We start from the raw sequence: 25,599 nt of genomic DNA, 5'->3' as shown, positions 1-25,599 counted from the left end.
TGCCCAACGTGGCATATCCACCCAAGCCCATGTACTTAACATCCCGAGGCTACTCAACAATCAACTTCACAACATGTACTCTTCGCTTCGACGTGACCAATGCTCACTATAGAAGGCCGACCGTTTAATTACAAGTTCCCTGCGTTGTATAAAAGCTGTAGAGTTCAATCGAAGAGGACGCTGCTGTCGTTATCATCGCCTTCTTTCCTAACCGAATGCTCCTGTATGACCGATTATAATCATGTGTCTTCCGTGACTCTAGAAGCAGGCTCACAAAGCCCCAAACGCTCGTCTTTATCGTCCTTGAATTCATCGCTCTATCGTCCTAGTCCACCATCTCCACCCCCGCACGCTCGACCGCAGCGCAGCTTACGACTGCTGGGCCTGCTGCTGCTGCATGTAGTTGTAGGCGAAGTAGGCACCAACACCGCCGATGAGGATGGCGGCGTAGACGCCAATGCCAGTGCCGACCTGATCGCTCTTGGTGTTGGAAGCCGAGGTGTTGGTGGCGGGGCTCTTGGGGGTTGGGTCGCCGGGCTGTTGTTTCTTGTCAGTGTGTTGTCGCAAGAGGAGGTTCTTTCCGGGTGTACATACCGCACGCTTCAGTGTACCGACGAGGAGCGCATCCAGTGTCTCGCGAGCCTCGTCACTGTGGCCAACATCCTCGAATGCCTCGGTGGCATCCTGTCCAGCAACGTCGAGCATCACCTCCTCACCACCACTTCGGGAACATTAGCGCAGGTCTGTCAAAGTTGGGGGGCCATGTCGTACGGATGCTCGTCCACGAATTTACCGCAATCGTAGACCTTGTCGTGCACAACAAGGTACATGTCCTTCTTGGTGTTGTGCTCAGCAACATCCTGGTAGGTGAATTCCTTAGACATCTTGGGCGATTTTGTCTGTTGAGGAGGCGAGGACTCGGAGTTTTGACGTTTGTTGCTGAAGAGCTTGGTTGGGAGATCGTGGCTGTTCTGTAGAGGAGGTGGAGAGGTGGGAGTAGTCCTCGGCGGTCTGGTTGGAAATTCGGGATTTCGCTCTTGGTCGTAGATCCAAGGGGTCCTTTCTAATTAGCACGCCGCAGGATTCGAGCGGCCCTGTGTGGATATTCTCTCCCACCATCGACTAGCCCCTTTCACTCCATCTTATCCGCTGCTAAAAGTCACAAGACTATCCTTACGTAGAATCAATACTCGCGAATTAACAGCCGGTATGCTCGATCTGCTCTACTCCGTACGCGCTGGCTCTACTCATCTGGTGCCATCCTACTTCAGTTTCACCGAGGTGACTTGTTAGCTAGCTACGTGTAGATATCGCTCGACTTATTGATAACGATAGACCTTACCCTGTGGATATAGTAAGCCAAAAAACGCCGAACTCCTCCGTTCAAGGGCAGGGTATCATCCTCCACAAGCCACCTCCTGTGATGAGGGGTGCCAGTGTCGGAGCGTTATGTAACGGACAGTTCGTGGTACCATTCTAGCGCCATGTTTTGCGAGCGGCATCCCGTCGGTGCCCCAAGAACCGGCCAGGCGGCCGGCCTACTCCGTACTAGTCATTCAATCGCCATCTGGCCAATGGGCTAACGCGAAATTACAGAAGACGATCCATGATTGGGCCTATTACGGGGAAATTGTTATCCCTAGGATCCGCTGGCAGATAGCGATCCCGACGTCTCTTGTACCTACTGATCACCTACTGATCACAGCCCATTACCAAACGAGGGATCTATTATGATAGTAGTAGCTATCACGTAAGTCCGGTGTCCCAAGCTGTCGAGTCACATCGATTGCCATTGCAAAAGGAAGCAATTGTAGGATTACGGCTTGAGTTCCCTCTGCACACCGTTTTGGGGGGCTAGGCATGCACTGTTCGCTCGCCGAGGTGTTATTGCTCCAGTGCTGCCATTGCGACGAATGCAACGCTCGCTTCTACATGCGAACCCCGCTCAAGGACAGAAGAATGTACGCTCTCATATGTAACCCCGCCGGCGACAATCTACCTCTTCGAACTGCCCCCGCCGAGATCTTGGCCTAGACGGTAGCCGGTGACCTTGTCCCACTCAATTTTCTGCCTCGTCACAGGCAATTGCCTCCTCAATCCCTTGAAAGCGCCCTCGCTCAAGCTGACAAAGCCCTTGTTCAGCTCCTCCTGGTATTTGCGCTCAGCCGACGAGATCTCCTTGGCTATTCCGGCGCCAGTGCCGGAAGAGATACTCGCGTGAACTGGTTTGTTGGTGATAAGGCGCACATTGCCGTCTTCATAGTAGTGCACATCGACCTTGACCGAACCCTCGAGGCTGCCTGATGAAGGGTCATATATGTACAGAGATCGCCAGCGACCGTTCCTGTTCCCGATTAGCGAACAAGATCCAGAGGAAGAGTCAAGACAGGCGCACCAAAAGTTGTTGGGGCTGTACTTGTTTGCAACAATGACGACTGCCACTTTGGAGTCGACTTCGATGGGGTAAACGCCAAATGCAGCATTTGGGTAGTGCTCATTGACATACGTGCCAATGCTCTTCAAGGTCGACTTCCTGAGACAAAATGTAAGCTAGCTGTGGTGATCGCAGACACAAGACGTCCTTACACAAGATCGGCTTGAGCACCCTCCAAGACATGGCTCTGAACATTACTCGCAGCCTAGGTTCCGTCAGACAAGACGAACACAGACTTCGTAGTGATGGCCGTACCTGAGTTGTGTGGTCGAAATCAAAGCTCGAAGAGCTCTCCACGTCGAAGTAGCGTCCACCTCCCAGAGAATTGTGTGAGCTGATAACGACCTACGGGATCCACATCAGCACATGAACTGAAACCAGCATTTTAAGGTTCCTCACGGGCTGGCTGCTGCCTGGCAGCTTTACCGTAGCGAATTGCTCCTCATTATACTTCTCGAAAGCGGGTGCGAGCTGGTCCACGATTTCCGGTTCGTTTTGCGTCAAGATTTTGATGTCTGGGCGAGCTTGTAAGTTTCGTACTGCCAACTCGAAAGCGCCATTGAATCCATACCCGTGACAACATCGTTTAGCTAGAGGAGCTGTCAGTATGTCGCGATCAATAGCCTCCAAAGCCTAAAAGCACTTACCTCACCCGGAGGTGCGCCTTCGATAAAAGCGGACACTTCTTCAAGATGCGACATTGCGACTGTCTCTCAGCTACAGGGTGTACAATGGTCGAGGAAGAAAGATGTCAGGTGCGTTGCGATGTTGATGGGTCGAGTCGTTGAACCTGTGGAGCTCGGTCAAGGGGCGGGGCACCTCAGATCTGACGTGCGTGGGGTAGAGTTGGAGCACCGTTACCAAGTGGTTACCGTGGGATTGCTACCTGTGAAAACATATCTCATGTACAAAAACAAAGTGGCATTGAACTGTAAGAGAGAACACAAGATCCATGTTGGCGCATTTGATGTGCAGTTGTCTGCCCTCACGTTCGAGCATGGAGCTGGCGAGAGGGTGCTGAGTCATTCCCAGGAGAGTCACCTGACCTCGCGACGGCGTCGCGTGCTACACTTCAGACACGACCAGGGGCGCCCTGGGATGGGATGGAAAAAGCGCAAGCCTGAGATTCGCTTCGTTCAATTTTCATCTGGCAAAGCAAGAAACCTTCAATCGTAAACCTCTGACAAGCGAAACACCAAAGGATCCGATGATAGACTCTTTGAACTGCCTGTTTACCGACGCGCCGATACCGACGCGTCTCATTCAAGGCAATGACCAGCTCCGACAATGCCATCTTGAAGTCATTGAATGACGCTCAGCGCCGCGCAGTTACCTCCAAAGCTTCCACAGTCGCAATCTTGGCCGGACCAGGAAGTGGAAAGACACATACCCTTACTTCACGCGTCGTTTGGCTCATTCGAGAGGTCGGCTATCAACCATGCGACATCATCGTGGCGACGTTTACGGTGAAGGCAGCGCGTGAAATGAGAGAAAGAATTGGCAAGCTTTTGGGAGAAGATGTCGAGAAGAAGATTGTCCTCGGCACCTTCCACTCCATCTCAAGACGATACCTCTCTGCCTACGGAAAACGCATTGGCCTGGATTCAAACTTCAGCATTGCCGATGATGGCGATTCGAAAGGGATCATCAAACGGATCTGCGAAAGACTAAAGCTTACTGTCGAGCCCTCATACGCAAAATCGTGGATCAGCAAACGGAAGGCCAAGGGAAACCATTCAACGACGTCGCAGAAGGGCAAGAAGGCGGACCATCCTGATCTCCTCAAATGCTACGAAGAGTACCAGGAACATTTACAACGCTCAAACTTGCTTGACTACGATGACTTGCTTGTGAGATGCGTAGAGTTGCTGGAGAAGAATGCCTCATGCGTTTCCAATGTTCAGTCAGTGTTGATCGATGAATATCAAGACACCAACGGCATCCAATATGAGCTTATGAAACTATTCGCTCAGAAACAGGGCCGCATCACCGTCGTCGGCGACCCCGATCAGAGTATCTATGGTTGGCGATCAGCCGAAGTTCGCAACCTGTACCGTTTACTCCGAGAATTTCCCGGCACAGACGAGGTATCACTCGAGGAGAACTACCGCTCGTCGCAGTCTATCCTGGACATCTCACTGAGAGTCATTCAGGAGGACAAGAGGCGCTACCAGAAGGCCCTGACACCGGTGCATGCTAAGGGTACGCGTCCAGTGTTGAGGAAACTCACAAGCTCCTCCAACGAAGGGGAGTGGATAGTCTCGGAAATCAAGCGCCTGATACTCATGTTAGGCGGAATGCTCAAGCATGAGGATGTAGCCATCCTCTTGCGCTCCGCTGCTCTGTCAAGGCACGTCGAGTCTGCGCTGGGCAAGGCTGGTATATCGTACAGAATGATCGGGGGTCATAAGTTCTACGAAAGAAAAGAGATCAAAGTGCTCATCGATTACCTCCGCGTCGTTTACCAGCCTGAGAACAATGATGCGGTAGCGCGCATTATCAACGTCCCACGCCGGGGAATCGGGGAAGCTACCGTCAAATCCCTGCTCGCGGAAGCTGAGTTGGAGAAATTGAGTGTATGGACTGTCATAATAAAGCACTGCAGAGGCGACCGAAAAGCGACTACCAACATCCGAGCCAAGATGGAGCAGAGGCTCAGCAGCGAACTGATGCGTATCATTAATGGCCTACAGCAGAAAGCTGCGGACATCACCGCCAGCAGCTCATTCAGTCTCGTGGATCTGATTGAACAGCTCATCTCGCAGCTGAATTACAAAAAGTACCTTGAAGACGAGTACGCCAACGATCACGAAACCCGCTGGGCAAACGTACGGGAGTTTGTCAACCTTGTGTCCGACTATTTGCGAGATTCTACGAATACTGAAGATGATGAGCTACCTGAGGTGGACGAGGTCGAGCAGTCCGAACAAGATAGCATGCTAGGCAAGTTCCTCGCTAATGTTTCGCTGGCTTCCGACGCACAAAGAGGCAGCGGCAAGCAGGACCAGTCTTCCATGATCACCATCTCGACTATCCATGCCGCCAAAGGCCTCGAGTGGCCCATTGTTTTTGTGCCATCTGTGTACACAGGTTCAATGCCTCATTCCCGCGCTGAAGATATTGACGAGGAGCGACGGTTGCTATATGTGGCAATGACACGCGCACAAGCGTTGCTCTACCTCAGCTGTCCTTTGTACGGCCCACAAGGCTTCAGCAACAAAGTTGAGCTCTCTGACTTTGTCGCGCCCTTTGCCGAGGTGGCATTTGCGTCAAAGGGCCCGTCAGTCGACGAACCTGTAATACAAACGATTGGCAAGATCTTGGATCGGGATCCTCCCCAGTCCAAGGTCATTTTCGAGAAGCTCCCGCCCATGACCTCGGTCGAGGACGACAGGTTTCCCGAAAATCCTTTCGACCCCAAGAATTCGGACGAGATAGGGGACGCACGCTTGCCGCGCGGAGTAAAGCGACAGCGCACGGACCTTTCAGAGAATAGTAAAGCATACGTTGATGAACATCAGTGGGACCGAGAGTACGCAACCACGATGGAGCAATCCTCAGCCTTCACAATGTCTTCACTCCCCGGCTTTGTGTCGGTTAGCCAGCACCAACATACGATAGCGGCTGCGAACAAGGCAAAGGAGCAGGCGACTGCCCGCAAGGCCACCATTACAAAGGGCACAAACCGCCGTCCGGCTGATCAAAAAAGTCTCCTCAACTATGTGAATCAAGGTTCGAGACCACAGCAAGCTGCCCCGAGTGCAGCAGATCGATCTGCGTTCTCATCCTACAGCCGCTATCAAGCTGCAGCATCCAAATTCGCAGCTTGGACTGCTTCAGAGCCACTCAACACGAACTCGACGCTTCCGCAGCACAAGCTTCCCGTAGGCAATCAACTTGCGAGACCGTCTGGCCGGCAGCCGGATAACGAGAACCGGAAGCGTTATGCTTGTTTCTCGAGCTCGCCCACGAAGCCAGCATCTCCGGAAAAGGCCGAGCAAGAAGTGTCGCGGGACGATCCGAAGCCGCTCGCCCGGCCAGCGACAAGCTTCCATGCTACGACCTTTACGGCTGTGCGTTCGCTACCGCGGGGTGTACGACGGCCGGTGGGCATGGGTCCGGCACCGAGCATGGATCGTCTTCGGAAGCCTTTCAAGCCCCTCACGATTAATAGACCTTCAGGGCCCGAGAGGCCATAAAATAGAGCGATGTGTGTTGCCACCATTTCAGGAGATGGGGCGAAGTTATGGATGGCAACGGGTCACGCGTTATGGTCATGGAATATATGACTGTTAAGCATAACGCCTCATGGTCAAAAGATTGCCAACGAAAACTTCACCTGGTCGACTATAAAGTTATCAGGCAATACGTGGGACGTGAAGGCATGGCTGTGATCATCTCTAGCCATCAGTACGACGATCATCTACAGTCGCTCCACTTCGCAGTTATCACCGCAGTTATCACAGCCATGAACGCCTGTGGCAGACGCCTCCCAACTCTCGCGCCGCGTGCAATGGGGCGCAACGTCTTCTACGCCACGAGAGCAAGCACACCTGGCTCAGCATTCACATGGTGGCGTGTACTGACACCTCAGAGGCGACGACTTGTCCTCGCTGGAGTTGCGACCACGGTGGTCGTCGACAGCGTACTCTTGTACGAGTACGGACCAAAGTGGTTCGGTGGTATGAACGAGAGGGACACTCAAAATACGGTTCGCACTTCGAAGAACACAGAATGGGGTTGTATGTACGGGTGTAGACGAAAGTCTTGGTCGATACATTTGTACTCATAGAAAGGTCTGAGGCGGAGAGAACGTATCGGCGTACGAATGGATCACAGCCATATTCCTGATTTGCAGCGATTCCCCATGTGTGCGGCTTCTCATTCCGCTGCCGACCCTCCTCTTCTTTCGCGATCCTTTGGAAATCAAACAGCTGACCAAAGTTGCCCGGGGACTTGCCCAAATGGCGATTCAGCCCGCTGCCACCCTCCCCGTCCCGCTCGGAAGCAGCCAATCCGCCCAAGCATCACCTACACTGCCAAGCCATGACGTTGCAGCGCATTTCTTGCAAGTGTTTCCACGCGACATATCGAAGGGAATCTATAACCTCCCGTGCGCAATGGACGATAAATTGGCTTGACCTGGCGGAAACCCCTCCTTTCTATCAGCTCGGGCATCTATGGACCGACGTGGGTCGTCCCATCACGAGGTCCCAGCCGGGGTTGCATCAATGTCTATCTGAGGGTTGCAGAATCGGATCGTAACCTGCTTTGGGTGCTGCTGATAACGGATCTGGGAGGGAGCAATGTGACGGAGATGTGGAATGGGTGAACGGCAACCGGTGCGCCCTCTGCGAGCATGTGATAAACAGCATATGAGACTCGTGTATCCCCTCTCTTCCTTTCCTGATGCTGATGTGCTTCTGCTCACTGAAAGTGTCGCAATCATAGCTTATTCAAGTGGCTTGTGCCTGATCTTGTCCCACGATGCTCGCCTCGCTACTCTTCCTCGTCCTTGCGGCTGCCGTTGCTGCTGCCGCAGGACCGCGCATCAAGACACGGGCTGGTGGTGACAAATACCTCATTGGTGTGGGCAAAGCAGACATAACGGGACCGGTTGTTGAGATTGGATTTGCGGGCTACGCCGACCTTGCTCAGACGGGAAGCGGGCTGCGACAGCGCCTGTACAGCCGCGCCTTCATCGTTGGAGACATCAACAACCCTGATGACAGGTTCGTGTATCTCGTCCTGGATGTGCAGTCTGGTGATACGGCGATGCGCTACGGCATTCTGGAGGCGCTCGAGGAACTTGGGGATGACTATGCCATGTATGGCCAGCACAACGTTGCCGTGACTGGGACGCATAGCCATGCTGGACCGGGTGCGTGGTTCAACTACTTGTTGCCGCAGATCACAACGTTTGGTTTCGACAAACAGAGCTACCAAGCAATCGTCGACGGCGCGATATTGTCCATTCAACGGGCGCAAGAGAGTCTGCAAGAGGTAAAGATGTCAGCGCCGACACCCTGAAAGCAGGTGGTTAATGAGTTTGACCAGGGCTACCTCGATGTAGCGACAGCTGATGTCGTCAATGGCGCCATCAACAGGTCTCTCTTCGCGTACCAGAACAACCCCGAAGAGGAACGCAACCGGTACGCGGACAGCGTCGACACCAAGATGACTGTTCTGAGATTCCAGCGAGCGTCCGACAACAAGGACATGGGCGTGCTGACCTGGCACGCCGTCCATGCTACATCGATGCTTGGTAACAGTACCCATGCCGCTGGCGACAACAAGGGCCTCGCGTCGTGGATGCTGGAACGGGACCTGGGTGAAAACGACAATGCGGCAGACGACTTTGTAGCGGCGTTCAGCCAGGCGAACCATGCAGATACTTCACCGAACGTGCTGGGAGCATTTTGCGACGATGGATCTGGAATGGAGTGCGACTTTGAGCGAAGCACATGTGCCGATGGAGCAGTTGACGCTTGTCACGGGCGTGGACCAAAGTTCGAGGCGCTTGACCTGGGAGTTTCTAGCTGCCACGAGATAGCAACTCGTCTGGCGTCTGCAGCCAAAGAGGCCTATGTGAGTATCGGCAACTATTGCATCGCAGCGGTCGCCTGTTAATCACCAGCAGGACTCATTTGGCTCGACGTCGACCCCCATAGTTGGTTCCAGTGTCAAGTCCTTCCACTTCTTCCACAACATGAGCTTCTGGGACTTTGCGCTGCCCGATGGAAAAGCAGCGCAGACCTGCCCTGCGGCACTGGGCTATTCCTTTGCTGCAGGCACCTCTGACTGGCCTGGCATGTTCGACTTTTCGCAAGGTGACTCGGGAGATCCCGATGCCAATCCGCTGTGGGCTGTTGTCAAGAACATTCTGCGAACGCCCAGTCCCGAGCAAGAGGCATGCCAGGGCGAGAAGCCAGTGCTACTTGATATCGGGGAGATGTTCATTCCCTACGCGTGGGGTCCCAACATTGTCGACATTCAAGCCTTCCGAGTCGGCCAATTCGTCATCGTGACGAGTCCCAGTGAGGTTGGGACAATGGCAGGCCGCCGATGGCGCGAGGCTGTGGCTGCTGAAGCTGAACAGTTCCTGGACGAGGAACCAATTGTTGTGCTGACAAGCCCTGCGAACACGTATGCGCATTACGTGACCACGCCGGAGGAATACGACATCCAGAGGTACGAGGGCGCGTCGACACTCTACGGTCGCCATTCTCTGGATGCCTACATCAACCTGACTGTGAGCAACCTCCAGTATCTGACCCCGGACGCGACAGAGCGTCCTGCGCCAGGCCCTCCACCCCCGGACAACCGTGAGAAGGCTCTGTCGTTCATCACTGGCGTAGTCAAGGACGGCGCGCCGATTGGCCAGAAATTTGGCAGTGTTCGTTCACAGCCGGCATCTTCCTATGATCTGGGCGACGTTGTCAAGGCTACCTTCCAAGGTGCCAACCCGCGCAACAATCTTCGGCTCGAGGGCACTTTCGTGGCCGTTGAGCGCCTAAATGGGAACACTTGGACGCAAGTGCGCGATGACGCCGATTGGTTCCTGGTGTATACGTGGCGGAGGACGAACTTTGTCCTAGGGTACAGCGAAGTGGACGTGACGTGGGAAACGAGTGGTAATGCAGAGCCAGGCACATACAGGTTCAAGTACTATGGCGATGCAAAGAACCTTCTAGGGAGAATGACGGCTTTTCAGGGCACGAGCGGGAGTTTTGAGTTGAGCTAGGGAAGCGCCTGAATGCTTCGACGCGAGGAGCTCTATAAGATAGTCAGTCAATTTACAAGGGCATGGTTAAGGAATAAATCGATAATATGCGAGTTTGATGAGGAATGCACCGCGCATACCGCATGGCAGGATTTGTCTGCATGTAACATGCGCACGACACCACAGGTCCTGCAATGACAAGTCATGCACTTGGCCGCCCGGTTCATGCGGCAGTCCCTTTTTTGTGAATCGTCTTTGACGCACAGAGAACGACGGTCGCCAATGTACCTAGTAGATTCTGACAGCCTGCTTGATCCGCGTTCAAACCACCACACGAAAGCTGATGGCTTGTATTTCGTAGACGGGCGTTCCGCTCGGGAATGCGGCATGGTGCAACAAGAACGACGATGATGTCTGCGGTGTGACACGCTCTCGTCCTTTGTGCTCATAACTTTTGACGTGCGGCTAAGCCCATGCTGCTGGTTGCACTGTTAATGCTGCCATTGCTTCGAAGTACAGATGTCAGAAAGGCAGAGAGAAACGGAAGGATTCCTGCATGCGGGCGCTTCACTTGTGCCCTTGTGCCTCCTGAGCGGACTATTGGTGGACCAAGCAGCCACGAGACTCGCGTCATGCGCCCTATTGCATGCTGCAGGAGTGAGAGGTAGCCTTGTGGTCTCGGCGATGCAACGTCGATGGCTTTGGCTCGTCATGACTGTCGTATTTGCCACGGGACGAGCCGCACCCGTCGCGGAGAAAGGCCAAAACAAGGGCCTCACTGAGACCAGGTATGGGAGCAAACAGATTGGGTAAGCCCAAGGTTGATTGGTTACTGCTGGAGCTTGTCACTGATGCCAGAGCCGTTTGGAATCGTTATTGCATCTCAGTCGTGCACCCCACACCACGGGAGTGTTCGCACAGCTAACAGGCGGTCATAGGGTGTCATAAAATGCGATACGTGTGCGTTCACCAGGGTGCGCACTGACGGATGACACTGCAGCTGGATAAGTACTGTAGCTGTGTTCACCAGCTGGCGCGAGCTTGACATGCGGTTGATATGGTGGACCAGGCTGTCAATTGTCCTCTTGCTTCTGCGAGATGGGGCGTGAGTGGCTCGGGAGGTCGTCTCCGGACAGAGACGAGCGATCCTGACCTACGTACGTACCGTGCGGCATCTTGCTCCGACCAGAGTCCAGGCGCGGAGCGTCGCACTCAGCAGCGCATAACATCAAATGGAGCACTGAGGGCGGTGACAGTTATCGAGACAGAGCTTGAGCCTTTGGGGTCCAAAGAGGCGGGCTCGGGTCGGACCATGGTTGCAGGACGCGACTTCGGCACGGGACCGATGCCTGACAGCTTAGCCCGCGGCGTGAGAGCAGTAATGATACGACGTGAGCGAGGCTGTGGTTCTGGTACATGTACGCAAGGCACCTGTTGACGTGGAGTTGGGTGGAGGATGGCGTGAGATTTGTTGTGCTGTGTCCCAGATAGAGAGTGGGGCGGACAGCTACTAATTAAGCCACCACTTGTGAAGGGCATACTCATAGTACCTTCTTCTGGCACGAATATTTGACTCCCAATTATCACCAGCGAGCGTTCTGTATCATATTGAAAGATCCCCTGGGACCTATTGCCTCGAAAATGATTATTATACACGCCTAAATTGTCAGACAGATCATTGTCAAGAACTGGTAAGAGCCTGTACAGCGACTACAGCGGCTAGACTTTGGTTTACTCACGCATGGTGGCCTACTAGTATTGACGTTATCAACCCCCACGAAATGCGCCTTGGTTACGAGATTCACGCTCGTTTGCACTGATATCTGCGTCACCTTGTTTGTGCCCTCATTGGGAGGGGAAGCTCCATGCCTTGTGCGTCTCCCTGCGCTGCCACAAGCTAGCTGAGCCTTGCATGTCTGTTGCTCTCTACGTGTGTGCTTTTGTTTTACCCAAGTTAGTTGAACATAGGTAGACGGTAGAACCTCCTACCAAGTCGCCTAACTAGGACATCTTATCACGTGCTGACCATTCAATTTTGCGTACCAGGTAAGGTAGGAAGCCGCGGAAACTCGTACTGAGCCCACCCACAACGTCAATGATGAGTGACGCTGGTGTCGAACCTGGTGACCTGCCTCTGTGTGGGCCCCGGCTCTCCCAAGCCAGCAAGGGTATATGCAGCATGCTCTGATCGCGCGCCGGTGAGCACACACCCCGGTTAGGCGTCCTGAACAGGCTGAACATCAAATAGAGTTCTGCCAGTCTTCTGGATCTTGACCCCAGGCACTTCAGTGACCAGTCATTCCCTTCTGAAGACCTGGAGCAACGCTAGATTTCCCGGGCTCATCTGTGCGCCTGTCCGTTGCCGTCGAAGAAGGCTAATCGAGGCACGTGCCTGGCCAACCGGACTGCTACCCGTCAAGAATAACTCTGGACCAGCTTTGCGCCTTGAATCCGGGGTAATACACGCCCATGACCACCTGCCATCACAGCTCGCCTCCAAAGAGTCCCGATACGATCCACACACGGACCCTTTGTTGTACATCTGCTAATTTAGCTAACTGACCATGGTATGTACGGACCAGAGGTGCGGTTGGCAGCTGGATGGACAGACGGGGGTGGCTTAACTGACCGGCCGACTAGTTTAGCTCTGACTGGCCCCTCCCACACCTCCTCTACCAGCAGAAGCAACGGGAATCCATCCCACTGGTCCATTTCATCGTCATTTCACTTGTCAATCCCACCTGGAGTCTTTTCTTTTTCCCAGAGAGGCTGCGTTCCAAGTGAGAGGGAACCCAATGGTCCCATGAGCAAACCCAAATTAGTCTGGTCCAGTCCAGAAGAAAGGGCGGTTTGACCTCCATGCTTCACCTCGCTGTGTCGACATACATTTGTGATGGACATCCGTCAATCTCTCTGTCCTGTCCACATGCTGGCCTATGCACCTCCGTCCTGTCTCGATCCTCTCCAACTAGCTGGTTTATGCGACATCCCACTCTCTCAACCTCCTTGTTCCATACACTGCTAGTCTGTACTACACACGAGCTGTCACAACTGACACGAGCGTCCACCGACTTTGACGAGACCACTACGATAGCCGTTGATCAGTAGGCATCCCGCAATTGTAACCGTGGGCAAGTCCTTTACGTTCTGCGCTTCGGGACACCGCAAAACCACACTCCAACGGAACACCAACCCAACTAGCTGGGTCCGTTTCGCAGTCCGCAATTCGCCTTCGGAAGTCTGCCTCTTTCTCTGGGCGATTGGAATTTTCCCCACGTCTCACACATTGGACAGTCGGGATCCAAAGTGTCTGCTCTCTCCCGCTCTTGTTGTTGCACGCCAGGTCGATCTTGGTTCACTTCCAACATATAAGAAGAAGCCATCTGGCCACGATCCCAGGTTCTTCTTCTCATACTCAAACTGCCACCACTGCCAGATCTTTCGCAGGACGCCCCGGTGTTTTCTTCTCGAAATTGAGCTGCTTCTGCTGCCTGTCACTGTTCCCCCCAAACAGCCTCTGTCGCCAATATGCCCGCCGCATACAATGCTTCTTCTCTGACCTGGCAAGAGCGCCTCGAAGGTGCGTCTGCAACCATGGTGTACTTGACGTCCTGATCGCTGACCATGGTTCCCGCAGAATGCTGTCGTCTGGCTCAGATGAGCAAACCGCACTTTGAGATGTTCTCAGACCGTCGTGGTGAGCCCGCCCTTTTCCACCACAGAAATGAGGATGAACCTGACACTAACGTGTGATATAGGAGGCCGGACCGCGTGGTCGAGCAAGGTGACAATTGACGGGCATTGTATGGAAGCCCGATATTGGTATGATGGCAAATACTTGAACAACGCTAAGGAAGATGTTGCCGAAGTAGCCTATAACTGGCTTATGAAAACCTGATGATATCATGGGATCGCGACCCCTCAGGATGGGTGAGAGGGCCAAAGCTGCTTGGGCGTGAAGCTGGCCGCTCTTCACAATGGCAAAATGAGCCTCCTTTCTCCCGTCAGATTTTCTTTGGCTTCAGCGTAGTTTGCTATTCTTTCGGACTGGATGCAGGTACAGAGACAAGGTCGGAGCCGAGGCTCGGATGTGAGCGAGGCTAGCTATCTCTCCTGCATATCTCTGGATCATGGTGGTTTCGTTCTTATTGGCAAGGATACCCCTTGCCAGTCGGACGGCATTGAGACGTTTCATGGCTGCACGATCGCGCGCACGCTGTCGGTACCTCGTCGCTCGTTTGGATGTGCAGAGATCGGTATGACGAAAAGGCACGATCGGCTGGGAGTTACACGTATCTTTGAATAATACAGGTCAATCAGTATGCAAGGTTCAATCACGCCGGTCTTGTTGGCCGCCGCACGTGGGAATTGTCAGCAAAAGTGAGGCAAGGTTGCAGCGGCGAGCTGTGCGAGCTCCTTTCCAGAATGAGGTGTCTTTGAGGCGTCGATACTGTGTCAATGCACGTGAGGAAACGCCCATCATGGCGTTTGGTGCCCAATTGATACGGACATGTTGCGATGACGCATGCTCGCGAGCATGTTGCGCAACTCAAGTGACCACCGTTGGTGAAAATGGTGTGAGAGTGAGACGTCTTTTAACGCAGTAAGACATCAAGACCTGGTTTGGGTTATGTAAGTCAGATTGGCCCAGTGCGGCGATAGGTTTAGCCGATCGCCGGGGGGAAGCTCGAAATTTCGTTGCGGCGTGCTCTCGGAACCGCGACGCTCGCGTGCAGCTCACAGGAAGGGGAAACGCACGCCCAATCTTTGGCCACTACACCCCAGAGCCTTGACGGAGGCTTTTCGAAATGTTTGCGACAAGACGAGCTTGGAGCGCAGGCAGGGCGCTAGCCGTTCGATCGAGACCTGTACCATCCCAGAGCACGACGTTCCTCTCGTCAATACCGTCAAGACGATGCTATGCAGACGAGAGAGCTAGCAAAGTACCCGAATCCTCCCAGCAGGCAAAGCGAGGAGAGATCTCCGCGTCGGGCCCCCTCCCCGATGAAGCTGCATCCCCAATTGATGCGTTGGGCGACGAGAAGCTGTACGAAATACTCTATGGCGGACGCATAGCGCCCAAGGACGGAGAGCCAGGGTTGACAGAGGCTCAAGAGGAGAGTCTATACAACACGGGTAGGATACCGGTGCCTGAGGAAGCCGAGGCCATCGCTGCCTCTGCCGAGCTGGAGGCGCAGGCTCTTCCGGAGGCACAGCAGCAGCTCACCCACAAGTTTGCGCTGCCCGCGAGGCCGTACCCGCCCGACCACCACCACAAGAAACGCTACCATCCCGTCATCGACCTGCTGGTCCGCATGATCATGAAGGACGGAAAGCTCAGCGTTGCACAGAGGGTATGCTAGGGACTGCCGTACCCGCAGGGAGAGTGACCTGGACTAACTGTGCTAGCACCTGGCCACAGCCATGAACGTACTACGAACGTCGCCGGCGCCCATCTATAGCCCCAAGTTCCCCCTCCTGCCAGGCACGCCCCCAGCGTCGCATCTACCGCTGAACCCTGTCCTGTACCTCACAGTGGCAGTCGACTCGGTCGCGCCGCTCTTGGTCATCAAGCAGATTGCCGGTGGCGCCGGTGGTGGCCGCGCCCTCGAGGTTCCCCATCCGACCTCCATCCGACTGCGCAGACGGTTAGCGTTCCAATGGATCCTCAGCGCTGTCGAGAAGAGGCCGTCCAAGGGGTCTGGGCGCAAGCAGTTTGGCCACCGGTTGGCTGAGGAGATTGTCGCGGTGGTGGAGGGGCGCTCGGGTGTGTGGGACAAGAGGAAAGCCGTACACAAGCAAGGCACAATGGCCCGTGTCAATGTTGGCGGTACGGCCAAGAAGAATACAAAGCGCAGGTGAGGGCGTCTTTTGGTGTACACAGGGAAGAGCCGTGCGTTCGGTTTCTCGAGTCGAGTCCCGGGCGGGCTGCCAGTGTACGAGCAAGCCCTTTGTATTGATTTGTATTATCTGATTGTAAACATTTACGGCACTTGGTTGTTGCTGCATGGAAAAAGAATATATCCGTCCGTCTGTGTTTCGGTGGATACGCACATGTGAAAGGCTACTTGGGCAGACACCAAGAAATTGCCAAGGCATCTCGTTACGCACGCTGCAGATGTTGGGCTACCCACCGAGAGACCAATGAGGGTAAGATAAAGATGAACGTTATGGAAACCTCTCATCATCAGGGTCCATCAGCCATGCTCGCGAGCGACGGCACGACGTCGATGGTGCGTTTGCTTTCATCTTTTGAGGCTGCAGTCGGGCCAAGCCCAAGCCCAAGCCCAAGGGCCGCCCACAGCTTCAGCCTCCCTACGTATATCAATGGAGCGAGCGATGGCGCGGAATTAAGGTCACGATTAAGGTCTGGATTATGGTCCAGGATCAGCTGTGGCCTGGGGTAATTGGCTGGGCTTCTGGCTGCGCGTTGGGGCCGTTTTCAGCATTGCCGCCCCACCTTTTCTGTCTGAGCCTCTCCCTCCCTCTCCAGTGACCAGTCCGTCCTTCATCCCGCCCACCATCCTCCCACCTCCAAGCCAAGCCAGGCCTCCGACCATGTATCTCCTCCCCACATTCTACGAGTCTGACCCGGGTCATCTCCTTCACTATCTTGCAAGAAGAGAGACTTGGTGAGAGTGTGAGAGATCTGCAGTAGAACTGCACATCAGCCCAGTGCCAATCTCCCGACCGAATCCGCATCATTACGCCAGATCCCGTCGAGCTCGAATCATCCCACCCTCTTCTACGTCAGACCACGCACATTTCGACTAGCCTGGAGACAATCCAAGGAATTCAAACAGCTGGCCCTTACCATCGAAGCGTACCTCGCCTCTTGTCTCTCGCCATTGTCTGCCAAACTGGCAAACTTTCGATCACACTGAAAGCCGACCCTCTCTGTCGCAAACAAAAAACGAAGGGACGGGCAAACCCATCCAGCACCTTGCACAGGCAGACAGACAACCTGACACCACCTTTCCTGGAACTTTTCCTTGGCAATTGTGAAGCACATTCAGCGTCACCTAACATGAACCGAGGCAAGAGCTCGTCAAGACCATCCTCCATGTCGAGCGATGCTCGCCCGATGAGCATCGACGCCATGCTCGACATGGAGCGTCGCGAGGTCCTAGCTCTCCTCGAGAACAGCTCGCCGACCAATTCTTCGCCCGAGCTCGAGCGTCGTTCTGCATCCCCCTACCAGACGCCGAGGTCACCCGTGCGAAGCATGTTGGACATTGACGAGGAACCGAGCACGTCGAGCCGACCCACGAGCCCGCACCGCCAAGGCCCCGTACGAAGCATGCTCGATACCGGGACACCTTTGCACAAGACCGGCAGCAACCCGACGTCCAGCTCGCCCGTGCTAACGACCGATGCGAGCGCAAAGGTCAGAAGCCCGAGTCAGTCATCCTACAACAGAGGTAAGTCTGATGGACCCTACAAGGCAGTAGGGCTAGACTCACGACGCTCAGCCAGTGCAAACCATAACGACCCCGCCTCTGGACATCAGTTCTCGGGCATTTACAATACACTGGGAGGCGCACATCAGCAACAGATGCCCCTGCGTGCTGGTCAAGGCAGCGGGTTTGGGCAGTCAAGGTCCGGGTCGCTGGCAGAAGCCCTGCGCGGCAGCGACTTGAGCAGCCTCCAGCTGCCTGGCGAATTGGGGCACGGCTCTTCTCGCGGTGGAATCCCGAGCCGTTTAGGAGGAGGGGGAGGTCGTCAGAACAACAAGTCGAAATCGCCCAGCAACCGCCTCAGCAGTCGCTCCCGATCGCCAGCTCCGTTCGCCCCGGCGCTGACTCCAGGCAAAGGATACCTCAACGATGGGCAAGTGTTCGACATGAACAATGCTTACAGGCGCCTGTCCGATGCCAACCTTGTGTACTCTTCTGGAAGCTTGGCGCAGCTGCCCATGCGGAAACAGTCTGTGGACCCAGGCGAGGGTAGGCTGGTGAAGGACTACCTCGGTCCCGATGGCGAGCATCTAGGCTCTAGTGAGGAAGATGAGCCATCCTCGACCGATGACGAGTCCCGTGGGCGAAAGAAGGAGCCTAGGGCGCTGAATCCGGACGCCAAGGGGGAGAAGCATCTGAGCGGGTCGCGCTCACGGTCTGGCGGGCGCAAGACGCTCAGTCTGCTGGCAGCGGCTGAGGAAGAGCGTATGTGTGAAACGTGCCGCGGCGGCTGTGTGACCGGCTAACTAACGTGGAACTCTAGGCACACACGTAGCTGGAAAGTATCAGTATCGCTCACTGATCCCCGATCCCGAGATCAAAGTGACCGACGCATCTGGCGACACGGTCAAGCCTGGGAAGCACGCCGTCCACCCGCACACGAGTTTTGATCACACGCCAGGGTCAACGACGGCGTCTGTCATGGATTCGGACGAAGAAGCCGATTTTGACGAGATCAGGAGGGCACAGAAATTGTCATTCACAATGACGAACATCATTTCCAACGTCGAGGCCCACCGTTCGGTTCGAATCATCTACCGTGGCGAGTACAATCGGATCGCGCAAACGGCTGACGAGGAGTCTCGCCGGCTGCGAAAGTACATGGTGGCGACTGACCTGAGTGACGAGTCGACGCATGCTCTCGAATGGGCCATTGGCACGGTGCTCCGCGACGGAGACACGCTGATCGCCATCTACTGTGTGGATGAAGAGACCGGCATTCCAGGAGGCGATGGGGCTTCGGACGACTCGAAGACGACACGTGAGCAAGCTGCTGCTGTGAACACGATCACAAGCTCCAAGTCGGCTCCCGGCGGTCTGCTGTTCAGGGGGGAGTCGACGGCGAACACACCGGGCGCCTCTCCTGCGCCCTCGACCAGGGGCGAGAACAAGGCCGAGGAGGACCGTCACCGAGCAGTCAAGGACATTACGGACCGAGTTTTGCGGCTGTTGCGCAAGACGCAGCTGCAGGTGCGGGTGGTGGTGGAGGTGATGCACTGCAAGAACCCCAAGCACCTCATCACAGAGGTCATTGACCTGGTCGACCCTACGCTCGTCGTGATAGGAAGCCGAGGACGTAGCGCACTCAAGGGGTAAGTCCGCTCTTCTCTGCTCTACGGTGTGTTTGCTAATCTGTCGGCAGTGTCATTCTGGGGTCGTTCTCCAACTACCTGGTGACCAAGAGCTCCGTGCCGGTCATGGTGGCGAGGAAGAGGCTCCGCAAGCAGAGCAAGTATAAGCGGACAGCCGTGCGGCAGGTCAACAATCTGCACAACCCGGCGGCTCGCAGTCTGGCGAATGCCAAGATTGACTGATGCGGCCAGGCGTGTGTGCTCGAGGAGGTTCGACGGGCGTTTTGTGGTTAGATGTTACTTGGAAAGCGACATTGCTATACATACATCAACAGAGAGGGCGCATATAATGGTCCACTTTGTTAGAGTAATCATCGTCCCGCTTTCTCGTACATGTGAATTGGTGTATTTATTCGTCATACTCGCTTTAAACCCTTGTCCAGAGCGGGACAGGTCGCTCGCGTGTCGCGTGCATGGTCGTCGAGATCTTGAGCCAGCGCGACGGCATTTCATTTGTCCATGATCAGTGGCTGTTATTACCTTGCTGTTGGGCGGGGTACCAACGAGAAGTCCATGTACCTGGATTGTCGTCCCTCAAGTCGAGGCACATGACTGACGGAGGACTGGCGGGGCGCGCATTGCTCCATCATCCATGTCGCTCACCGACCGACTCCAGTCTCGACGCGATGATTGGAGACGTTCAGTTCACGCGGATGGATGCCAGTTCATCATGCCATGAACAAGGCTCAAATTGCTGCATTTCTCTGTTTCATGGTCCACCAACTCAATTAGTCTCTGCGAGGCTGCGTTGTCAGGGTGTCGCAGTGGATCTGTCTCGATTCAACAAGTGTGATCTTTTCCAGCCTCTCCATTTCCTCCCACCCCCAAAGCGGCCCGTTGCCCAGACCACCTTGACGTTCACGTTGATTCGCTCTCACTGGTGTCCTTATCCAAACAAAGGCTCCTGTGACCGTGCTTAGCCCTTTTTGACTCCCCATCCTCGCCCACTTGTCCTTGAGTAGGTACGTACTCACGTGCGTAGAAGGGATGTATTCCCTCTTCACTGTCAACAACAACGTCTCGCTCTCACTCATCAGCGTCACCGTCACACCGAGCACGTTTCTTGCTAGTCTCGTCGTCGTCATCGTCCTCGTGGCAGCCCTTTACATCCCTCGATCACTGCCAGGGATCCCAAATTGGCTCCTGTCCTTCCCCCAAAGACTTTGCGCGCTGGCGACGACGAGCGACACCTCGCCAGCAGCAGCAGCAGCAGCAGCGACATTGCGGGACAAGGCGTTGCCAGCGCCGCCATATGGATGCGACGACGCCTACTATTGCGACCAGGACCCCTACTGTGATAGTCGACTCATCTTGCAAGATCAATCACTGGTCCTTGCACGCCCAGACTTAGTCCACTACACGCTCAACAAGCATACAAAGTCCAAGAAGAAACACAGTCTCGCATCATCACACTCGTCATCAGCAGCACCACCCGCACCACTTCTCCATCATGAACAGTCCTCCCGACGACACAGACTCCCTGCGGGACTTCAACCGTCGGTCCCCAAGCCCCTCCCGCTCCCTCAGCGACCTCTCGAGCGACGGCCACTTCGACGACGAGAGGTGTCTCCGTCCAGCACCACACCACCACCTGTCCGTTTCCGAGATCGAATCAACAGGTGGATTCTCACCACCGGCATGGCGCCGGAACCACGACAGCGCCGCTCGCAGCAACAACGAGAATCGGACAGGGCCAGATGAGCACCGCCCGCCCATGATGCTTGATTTGTCCAATGGGTTCGAGGTGCAGGATCACGCTGAGCATAGCGACCGGGTGCTGGCCCACGCCGCGGCCGTGAGACTGCCCAGAGCGAGTCACAGTCCTGCGATGACCAGACAATCATCGCCAGAGATCTCTAGATCGGATCCGAGGGAGGTGCCGCCATTGGCAGAAACGGACAATGAGACCTGTACGTTGGCCGCCCCGTGGACTGCTTTTCACGTGAGTTTGAATAGAGTTGGGACTAACCTCTGTGTAAAGACATGCGTTTCGCCTGGCGGGCAGAGGTGACACAACGCACCGGACCCATCGACACACTCGTCAACATGGTCCGAACGCCATACCGCGCCGCTACGCGGACGAGGGTATCGACGATGACCTCGATCCTCGTGGCCATTCTCAGCATTACCTTCCTCAAAATCGTCCTCTCCCCCGTCAAGTCCCGACCGGCCGGCGACCTCGTCAAAATCGCGGGGATCGCTCGCTCTTTTGAGCCCCTCATCTACTACTCGGAGCACGCCAACGTCCAGGCACAGGGCCTGCTGTCCACGAGCATGGCTGTCGTGGATCTGAGCGAGTCGCTGCGCAGGAGCACCATGGATTATGCGCCCAGGCTGGTCGTCACTCTGGACAGTTTGAGTGAAGATCTCAGGATGCTCGCGGTTGAGGTGACCAGGTTCTTGACCACGGTCGACAGCGACATGGACGGGTGAGTTTTGCTCATTTTGTTTCCCCCTCTGCATAGTGCGGCGTCCCGAGACCACCGCGAGCTGACTCGTCGTCCAGCATCCTCAGTGTCATGGACTGGTCCAAGATGCACCTCAGCCGGTTCCAGAGCAACAAGCACCAGGGCCTGCTATCGTCCGCCTACGACAACGTCTACGACGCTCTGTCGTCCGCGCACATCCTCGAAGACGACGCAGGCCACCAGACCTCGGCGGGCGCCGTCACAACATACATCTTTGGATTCCCCGAGGCAAAGCGCGAGCAGCGGCTTATCCAGCATATGTTTGACGAGTTCATCACCGTGCTCGACGAGTCAATCACGAGCGAGCTGGAGCAGTCCCTCAGCCTGTTCCAGCTCTACGACGCCGTCGACAAGAACATGGCCAACGTCGGCCGCACCGTCGCCCAGGAGTCCAGCGCCCAGGACCACCTCCACAACGACGCCCTCTCCGGCCTGTGGGCGCGCATCCTCGGTCCCAACGCGGCCGACATTTCAAAGTACGAGAAAAACCACCGCCTCCTGACCAATGTGCGCGCCAGCACGAACCAGAACCGCGCCCTGCTGGAACACCACAAGACCCAGCTCCTGAGCCTCCAGCAGTCGCTGAATCGACTACGGGGCCACCTGGTGTCGCCAAGGATGAGGGGGGCCAACCAGACGGTCCTCACCTTGCAAGACCAGATACAAGGCATAGACGATGTGAACAGGTATCTCACGGACATCAGGCTGAAGCAGAAGTCGAGGGTCATGGAGAACTTGTATGCGCGGATGCCGAGCCAGGCGACTCACATGGGATGGGATGTCCATGAGAGGAGGGACGAACTAACCAACTAGACTAGATCTCAGGTCCCCGAGCAATTTATTGGAGTATTTGCAGCCATCATCGGTCTTTGGGCTGGCATGACCTTGGGATGATCTGGGGGCTTAGCTATGATACTATACATTCTGAATAACATGACAATCACACTTCACACAACCGAATGCTTGGAATAAATGCCTCTCGTATTGCGCGTAGCTCATAAAAATACGTCTGCACCAAGTAGTCTGTAAAATGCAAGGTCATTCTGGGGAGGGGGGTATCGACCTAGTACAGGCAACGTTCACAAAATCCATCTGCCCACAACGCCATCCGGGTGGTTTGATTCGCGCGTGCTTCGTCATCGTCGCGTCCACCAATGAATCATTTCAACTTTTCCACCATCCTTCCTGTGAAAGAGAAGTCGCAAGAGTCTACCCGCGCAAAAGACCGGAGTTTGGCCGGTAAAGCAGAAGACACCAGCCAGAGGCCACTGTAAGTAAGAGCGGTAGATGCTCTGCCTCATAATCATAACAAAGGAAATTCATATAAATGCTGAGGAAATCACATCACAAGACATGTTTAAGCCTTGGTGTCCTCCTCCTTCTTGGGCTCATCAGTGCTCTGCGACTTGATGTACTCGTCGTACACGGCAAGAGCCTCGTCGACCTTAGCCTTGAGAGCAGCCTCATCCTCAGCCCTAGAAATTATTAGCAAGATGCATTACATGCGGTATGAACTGGTACTCACAGGTTGATCAGCTCGTTGTTGTCCATCTCGAGAAGCATGCCCGTGATCTTGCCAGCAAGCTCGGCGTTGATGGCCGATATCTTGGGGAACAGCATCTCACCGAGGATTTGCTTCTGCTGGGCGGGCTGGGCGGCAGCAAGCTGAGCCTGCAGAGCAGCGGTAGGGCTCATGTCTGAGCCACGGGCAGCGCCCTGCTGACCAGTCTGATTGGGGAAGTTCCCGTTGCGGCCGACATTGGCGTTAGCACCGCGGCCAGCACCGCCCTGCGGGCGGTTGTTGGGAGGGAAGCCAGACATGCCCGGACCACCCATACCAGCTGCGCCAGGAGGACCACCGGGCATGCCTCCACGGCCACCCTGAGGTCCACCGCGACCACCCGCCATGGCGGCCTGTTGAGCCTGCATGGCAGCCATGAACTGAGGAGTGCCGGGCTGTCCGTACTGAGGAGGGAACTGGCCAGGCATGGGGTACATGTTAGGGGGCATCTGCTGAGGAACGCCGCCGCGACCGCCCTGAGGATAGCCAGGGAATTGTCCTGGGCGACCACCCTGTTGGGGCATCATGCCTGGCTGAGGGAATGGCATACCACGGCCACCCTGCTGAGGCATGAAACCGGGCTGCTGGCCAGGAGCGTAGAAGACAGGGGGCTGCATGTACTGGTTGGGCATGCCGGCGGCGGCGGCAGCGTGTTGCATGCGGAGCTGATTGCGAGCCTGGATACTAGCCTCAAGCTGGTTCTTGCGAACATCCTTGCGCTGCGCCAAAGCGACGTATAGAGGCTTGCCGTTGAACATGCGCTGGTTCATCTCGGCCACAGCTTTGGTGGCGTCGTCGGGGTTGCTGAAGCAAACGAAGCCGAAGCCCTTGCTCTTGCCGAGCTTCTTGTCTCCCTTCTTCTCAGCCTTCTTGTCCTCCTTGGCACTGTCGTCGGTCTCTTCAGTGTCCTTCTTCTCCTCTTCCTTCTCGGCTTCATCCTTCTTCTCGTCGTCCTGCTCCTCGTCCTTGTTCTCGTCGTCGGGACCCTCGCCTTCAGCAAATGTCTCCCTCATCACCTTGGCGGAGGTGATCGGGCCGAACTCGGAGAACATGGAGCGCAGCTTCTCGTCGTCGACATCATCGTCGAGATTCTTGATGTATAGGTTGACGCCCTGGTACTTACTAGCCTTCTCAAGGCGAGCGGCCTCGTACGACTTGCGAAGCTCTTCCTCGCGCTCGTGCTTCTTCTGTGCGCGGCCGACATAGAGTTCTTGGCCCTGAAAATCCTTGCCGTTGAGCTCATCAACGGCCTTGTTGGCAGCCTCGTGGGTGGTGAAGTTGACAAAGCCAAAGCCACGGCTCTTGCCCTCTGGGTCACGAGCCAGGGATGACGAGGTGACATCGCCGTACTTCTCGAACAGCTCACGGAACTGGTCATCAGTAGCCTCAGTGTTGATGTTCTTGACATAGATGTTGGTGAAGTTGGCCTTCATCTCCTCGAACTTGGACTGGCGGTCCTTCTTGGGAATGTGAGGGCCGACGAAGACCTTCTTCTCATTGAGCAGCATGCCGTTAACGTGCTTGATAGCTTGCTGAGCAGCCTCATCGGTCTCGTAGTGAACGAAGCCGTAGCCCTTGGAGTTGCCGTGCTCGTCCTGGGCGACCTTGCAGCTCAGAATGTTGCCGAAGGCGGCGAACGTGTCGTGCAGAGCCTTGTTGTCAATAGCGACATCGAGGTTCTTGATGAAGACGTTGCCCTGGCCTGTCTTGCGCAGGGCGGGGTCACGCTGAGACCACATGATGCGGCAGGGGCGTCCCTTGATCAGAGTGTAGTTGAGCTCCTCGAGAGCCTTCTCGCCGTCGGGGGTCGAGTTGTAGTTCACGTAGGCGTAGCCGAGCGAGCGACGGGTGACAGCATCGCGGCACACACGGATCGAGGCAACGGCGCCAATCTGGGAGAAGAGCTCGAACAGCATGGCCTCGGTGACGGAGGGGTCGAGCTCGCCAACGTACAGAGAGGCGGAGTTCTGGGGGTGGGGAGCAGCCGAACCGGGGGTAGGAGCGGACGCATCGTCAGTGGCAGAGACGCTGGTATCGATGGCAGGAGCAGCCTTGCCATCGCCGCTGCTGGTGAGCGAGGTGTTATTCATGTTCTCGGTGAGCTGGTCAACAGCGCCGGAGGTAGAGGTTGCGGCCATTTTGGACTTGTTGGAAAGACTTGGGGAGTGACTATATATATAGGGTCAGCCTCATCGATCGCTTGAAAGGGCAGCAGACAGGCGCCCAGATGTGTTGAGGGTGCGAGCCGCCGCCGGTTGGCGGGGTGGTTTGCAAGACATACCAGAGTCAACAATATCGTGAAGGACGATGAAGAGGTTTCCTGTG

The 25,599-nt window shown here is 55.5% G+C and overlaps 8 protein-coding genes across 8 annotated transcripts; 5 read left to right on the top strand and 3 right to left on the bottom strand.

The window, feature by feature from the left end:
* Nucleotides 1–369: 369 nt before the first annotated feature.
* On the bottom strand, nt 370–884 carry J7T54_006531 (putative cytochrome b5; the record flags this gene model as incomplete). Its single annotated transcript, XM_051502973.1, has 3 exons — nt 370–537; nt 595–721; nt 772–884. 3 exons carry the CDS (start codon nt 882–884, stop codon nt 370–372), a joined length of 408 nt encoding a protein of 135 aa, XP_051365342.1.
* Nucleotides 885–1,995: 1,111 nt separating this feature from the next.
* Nucleotides 1,996–3,135, bottom strand: J7T54_006530 (uncharacterized protein; the record flags this gene model as incomplete). The annotated part of the gene is made up of 7 exons (XM_051502972.1): nt 1,996–2,344; nt 2,396–2,533; nt 2,587–2,639; nt 2,690–2,779; nt 2,861–2,949; nt 3,006–3,024; nt 3,082–3,135. The coding sequence occupies 7 exons, from the start codon at nt 3,133–3,135 to the stop codon at nt 1,996–1,998; spliced, it is 792 nt and encodes a 263-aa protein (XP_051365341.1).
* Nucleotides 3,136–3,918: 783 nt separating this feature from the next.
* On the top strand, nt 3,919–6,633 carry J7T54_006529 (ATP-dependent DNA helicase-like protein; the record flags this gene model as incomplete). The annotated part of the gene is made up of 1 exon (XM_051502971.1): nt 3,919–6,633. One exon carries the CDS (start codon nt 3,919–3,921, stop codon nt 6,631–6,633), a length of 2,715 nt encoding a protein of 904 aa, XP_051365340.1.
* Nucleotides 6,634–7,921: 1,288 nt separating this feature from the next.
* On the top strand, nt 7,922–10,178 carry J7T54_006528 (Neutral ceramidase-like protein; the record flags this gene model as incomplete). Its single annotated transcript, XM_051502969.1, has 3 exons — nt 7,922–8,437; nt 8,492–9,022; nt 9,075–10,178. 3 exons carry the CDS (start codon nt 7,922–7,924, stop codon nt 10,176–10,178), a joined length of 2,151 nt encoding a protein of 716 aa, XP_051365339.1.
* A 3,507-nt stretch (nt 10,179–13,685) lies between these two features.
* Nucleotides 13,686–16,019, top strand: J7T54_006527 (small subunit ribosomal protein S7; the record flags this gene model as incomplete). The annotated part of the gene is made up of 5 exons (XM_051502968.1): nt 13,686–13,737; nt 13,795–13,854; nt 13,916–13,960; nt 15,084–15,511; nt 15,567–16,019. 5 exons carry the CDS (start codon nt 13,686–13,688, stop codon nt 16,017–16,019), a joined length of 1,038 nt encoding a protein of 345 aa, XP_051365338.1.
* A 1,165-nt stretch (nt 16,020–17,184) lies between these two features.
* On the top strand, nt 17,185–19,428 carry J7T54_006526 (uncharacterized protein; the record flags this gene model as incomplete). Its single annotated transcript, XM_051502967.1, has 4 exons — nt 17,185–17,578; nt 17,630–18,319; nt 18,378–19,206; nt 19,257–19,428. 4 exons carry the CDS (start codon nt 17,185–17,187, stop codon nt 19,426–19,428), a joined length of 2,085 nt encoding a protein of 694 aa, XP_051365337.1.
* A 1,267-nt stretch (nt 19,429–20,695) lies between these two features.
* J7T54_006525 (uncharacterized protein) lies at nt 20,696–22,526 on the top strand (the record flags this gene model as incomplete). The annotated part of the gene is made up of 3 exons (XM_051502966.1): nt 20,696–21,155; nt 21,227–21,674; nt 21,752–22,526. The coding sequence occupies 3 exons, from the start codon at nt 20,696–20,698 to the stop codon at nt 22,524–22,526; spliced, it is 1,683 nt and encodes a 560-aa protein (XP_051365336.1).
* A 544-nt stretch (nt 22,527–23,070) lies between these two features.
* Nucleotides 23,071–25,412, bottom strand: J7T54_006524 (uncharacterized protein; the record flags this gene model as incomplete). Its single annotated transcript, XM_051502965.1, has 2 exons — nt 23,071–23,188; nt 23,239–25,412. The coding sequence occupies 2 exons, from the start codon at nt 25,410–25,412 to the stop codon at nt 23,071–23,073; spliced, it is 2,292 nt and encodes a 763-aa protein (XP_051365335.1).
* Between the last annotated feature and the right edge of the window lie 187 nt (nt 25,413–25,599).

This window comes from Emericellopsis cladophorae (assembly GCF_022114955.1).
Source record: "Emericellopsis cladophorae strain MUM 19.33 chromosome Unknown NODE_4_length_1054762_cov_117_872525, whole genome shotgun sequence".
NCBI classification, from domain to species: domain Eukaryota; kingdom Fungi; phylum Ascomycota; class Sordariomycetes; order Hypocreales; family Bionectriaceae; genus Emericellopsis; species Emericellopsis cladophorae.
The sequence above is the reverse complement of the archived record's forward strand: the minus strand, read 5'-3'. Positions and strand labels throughout refer to the sequence as shown.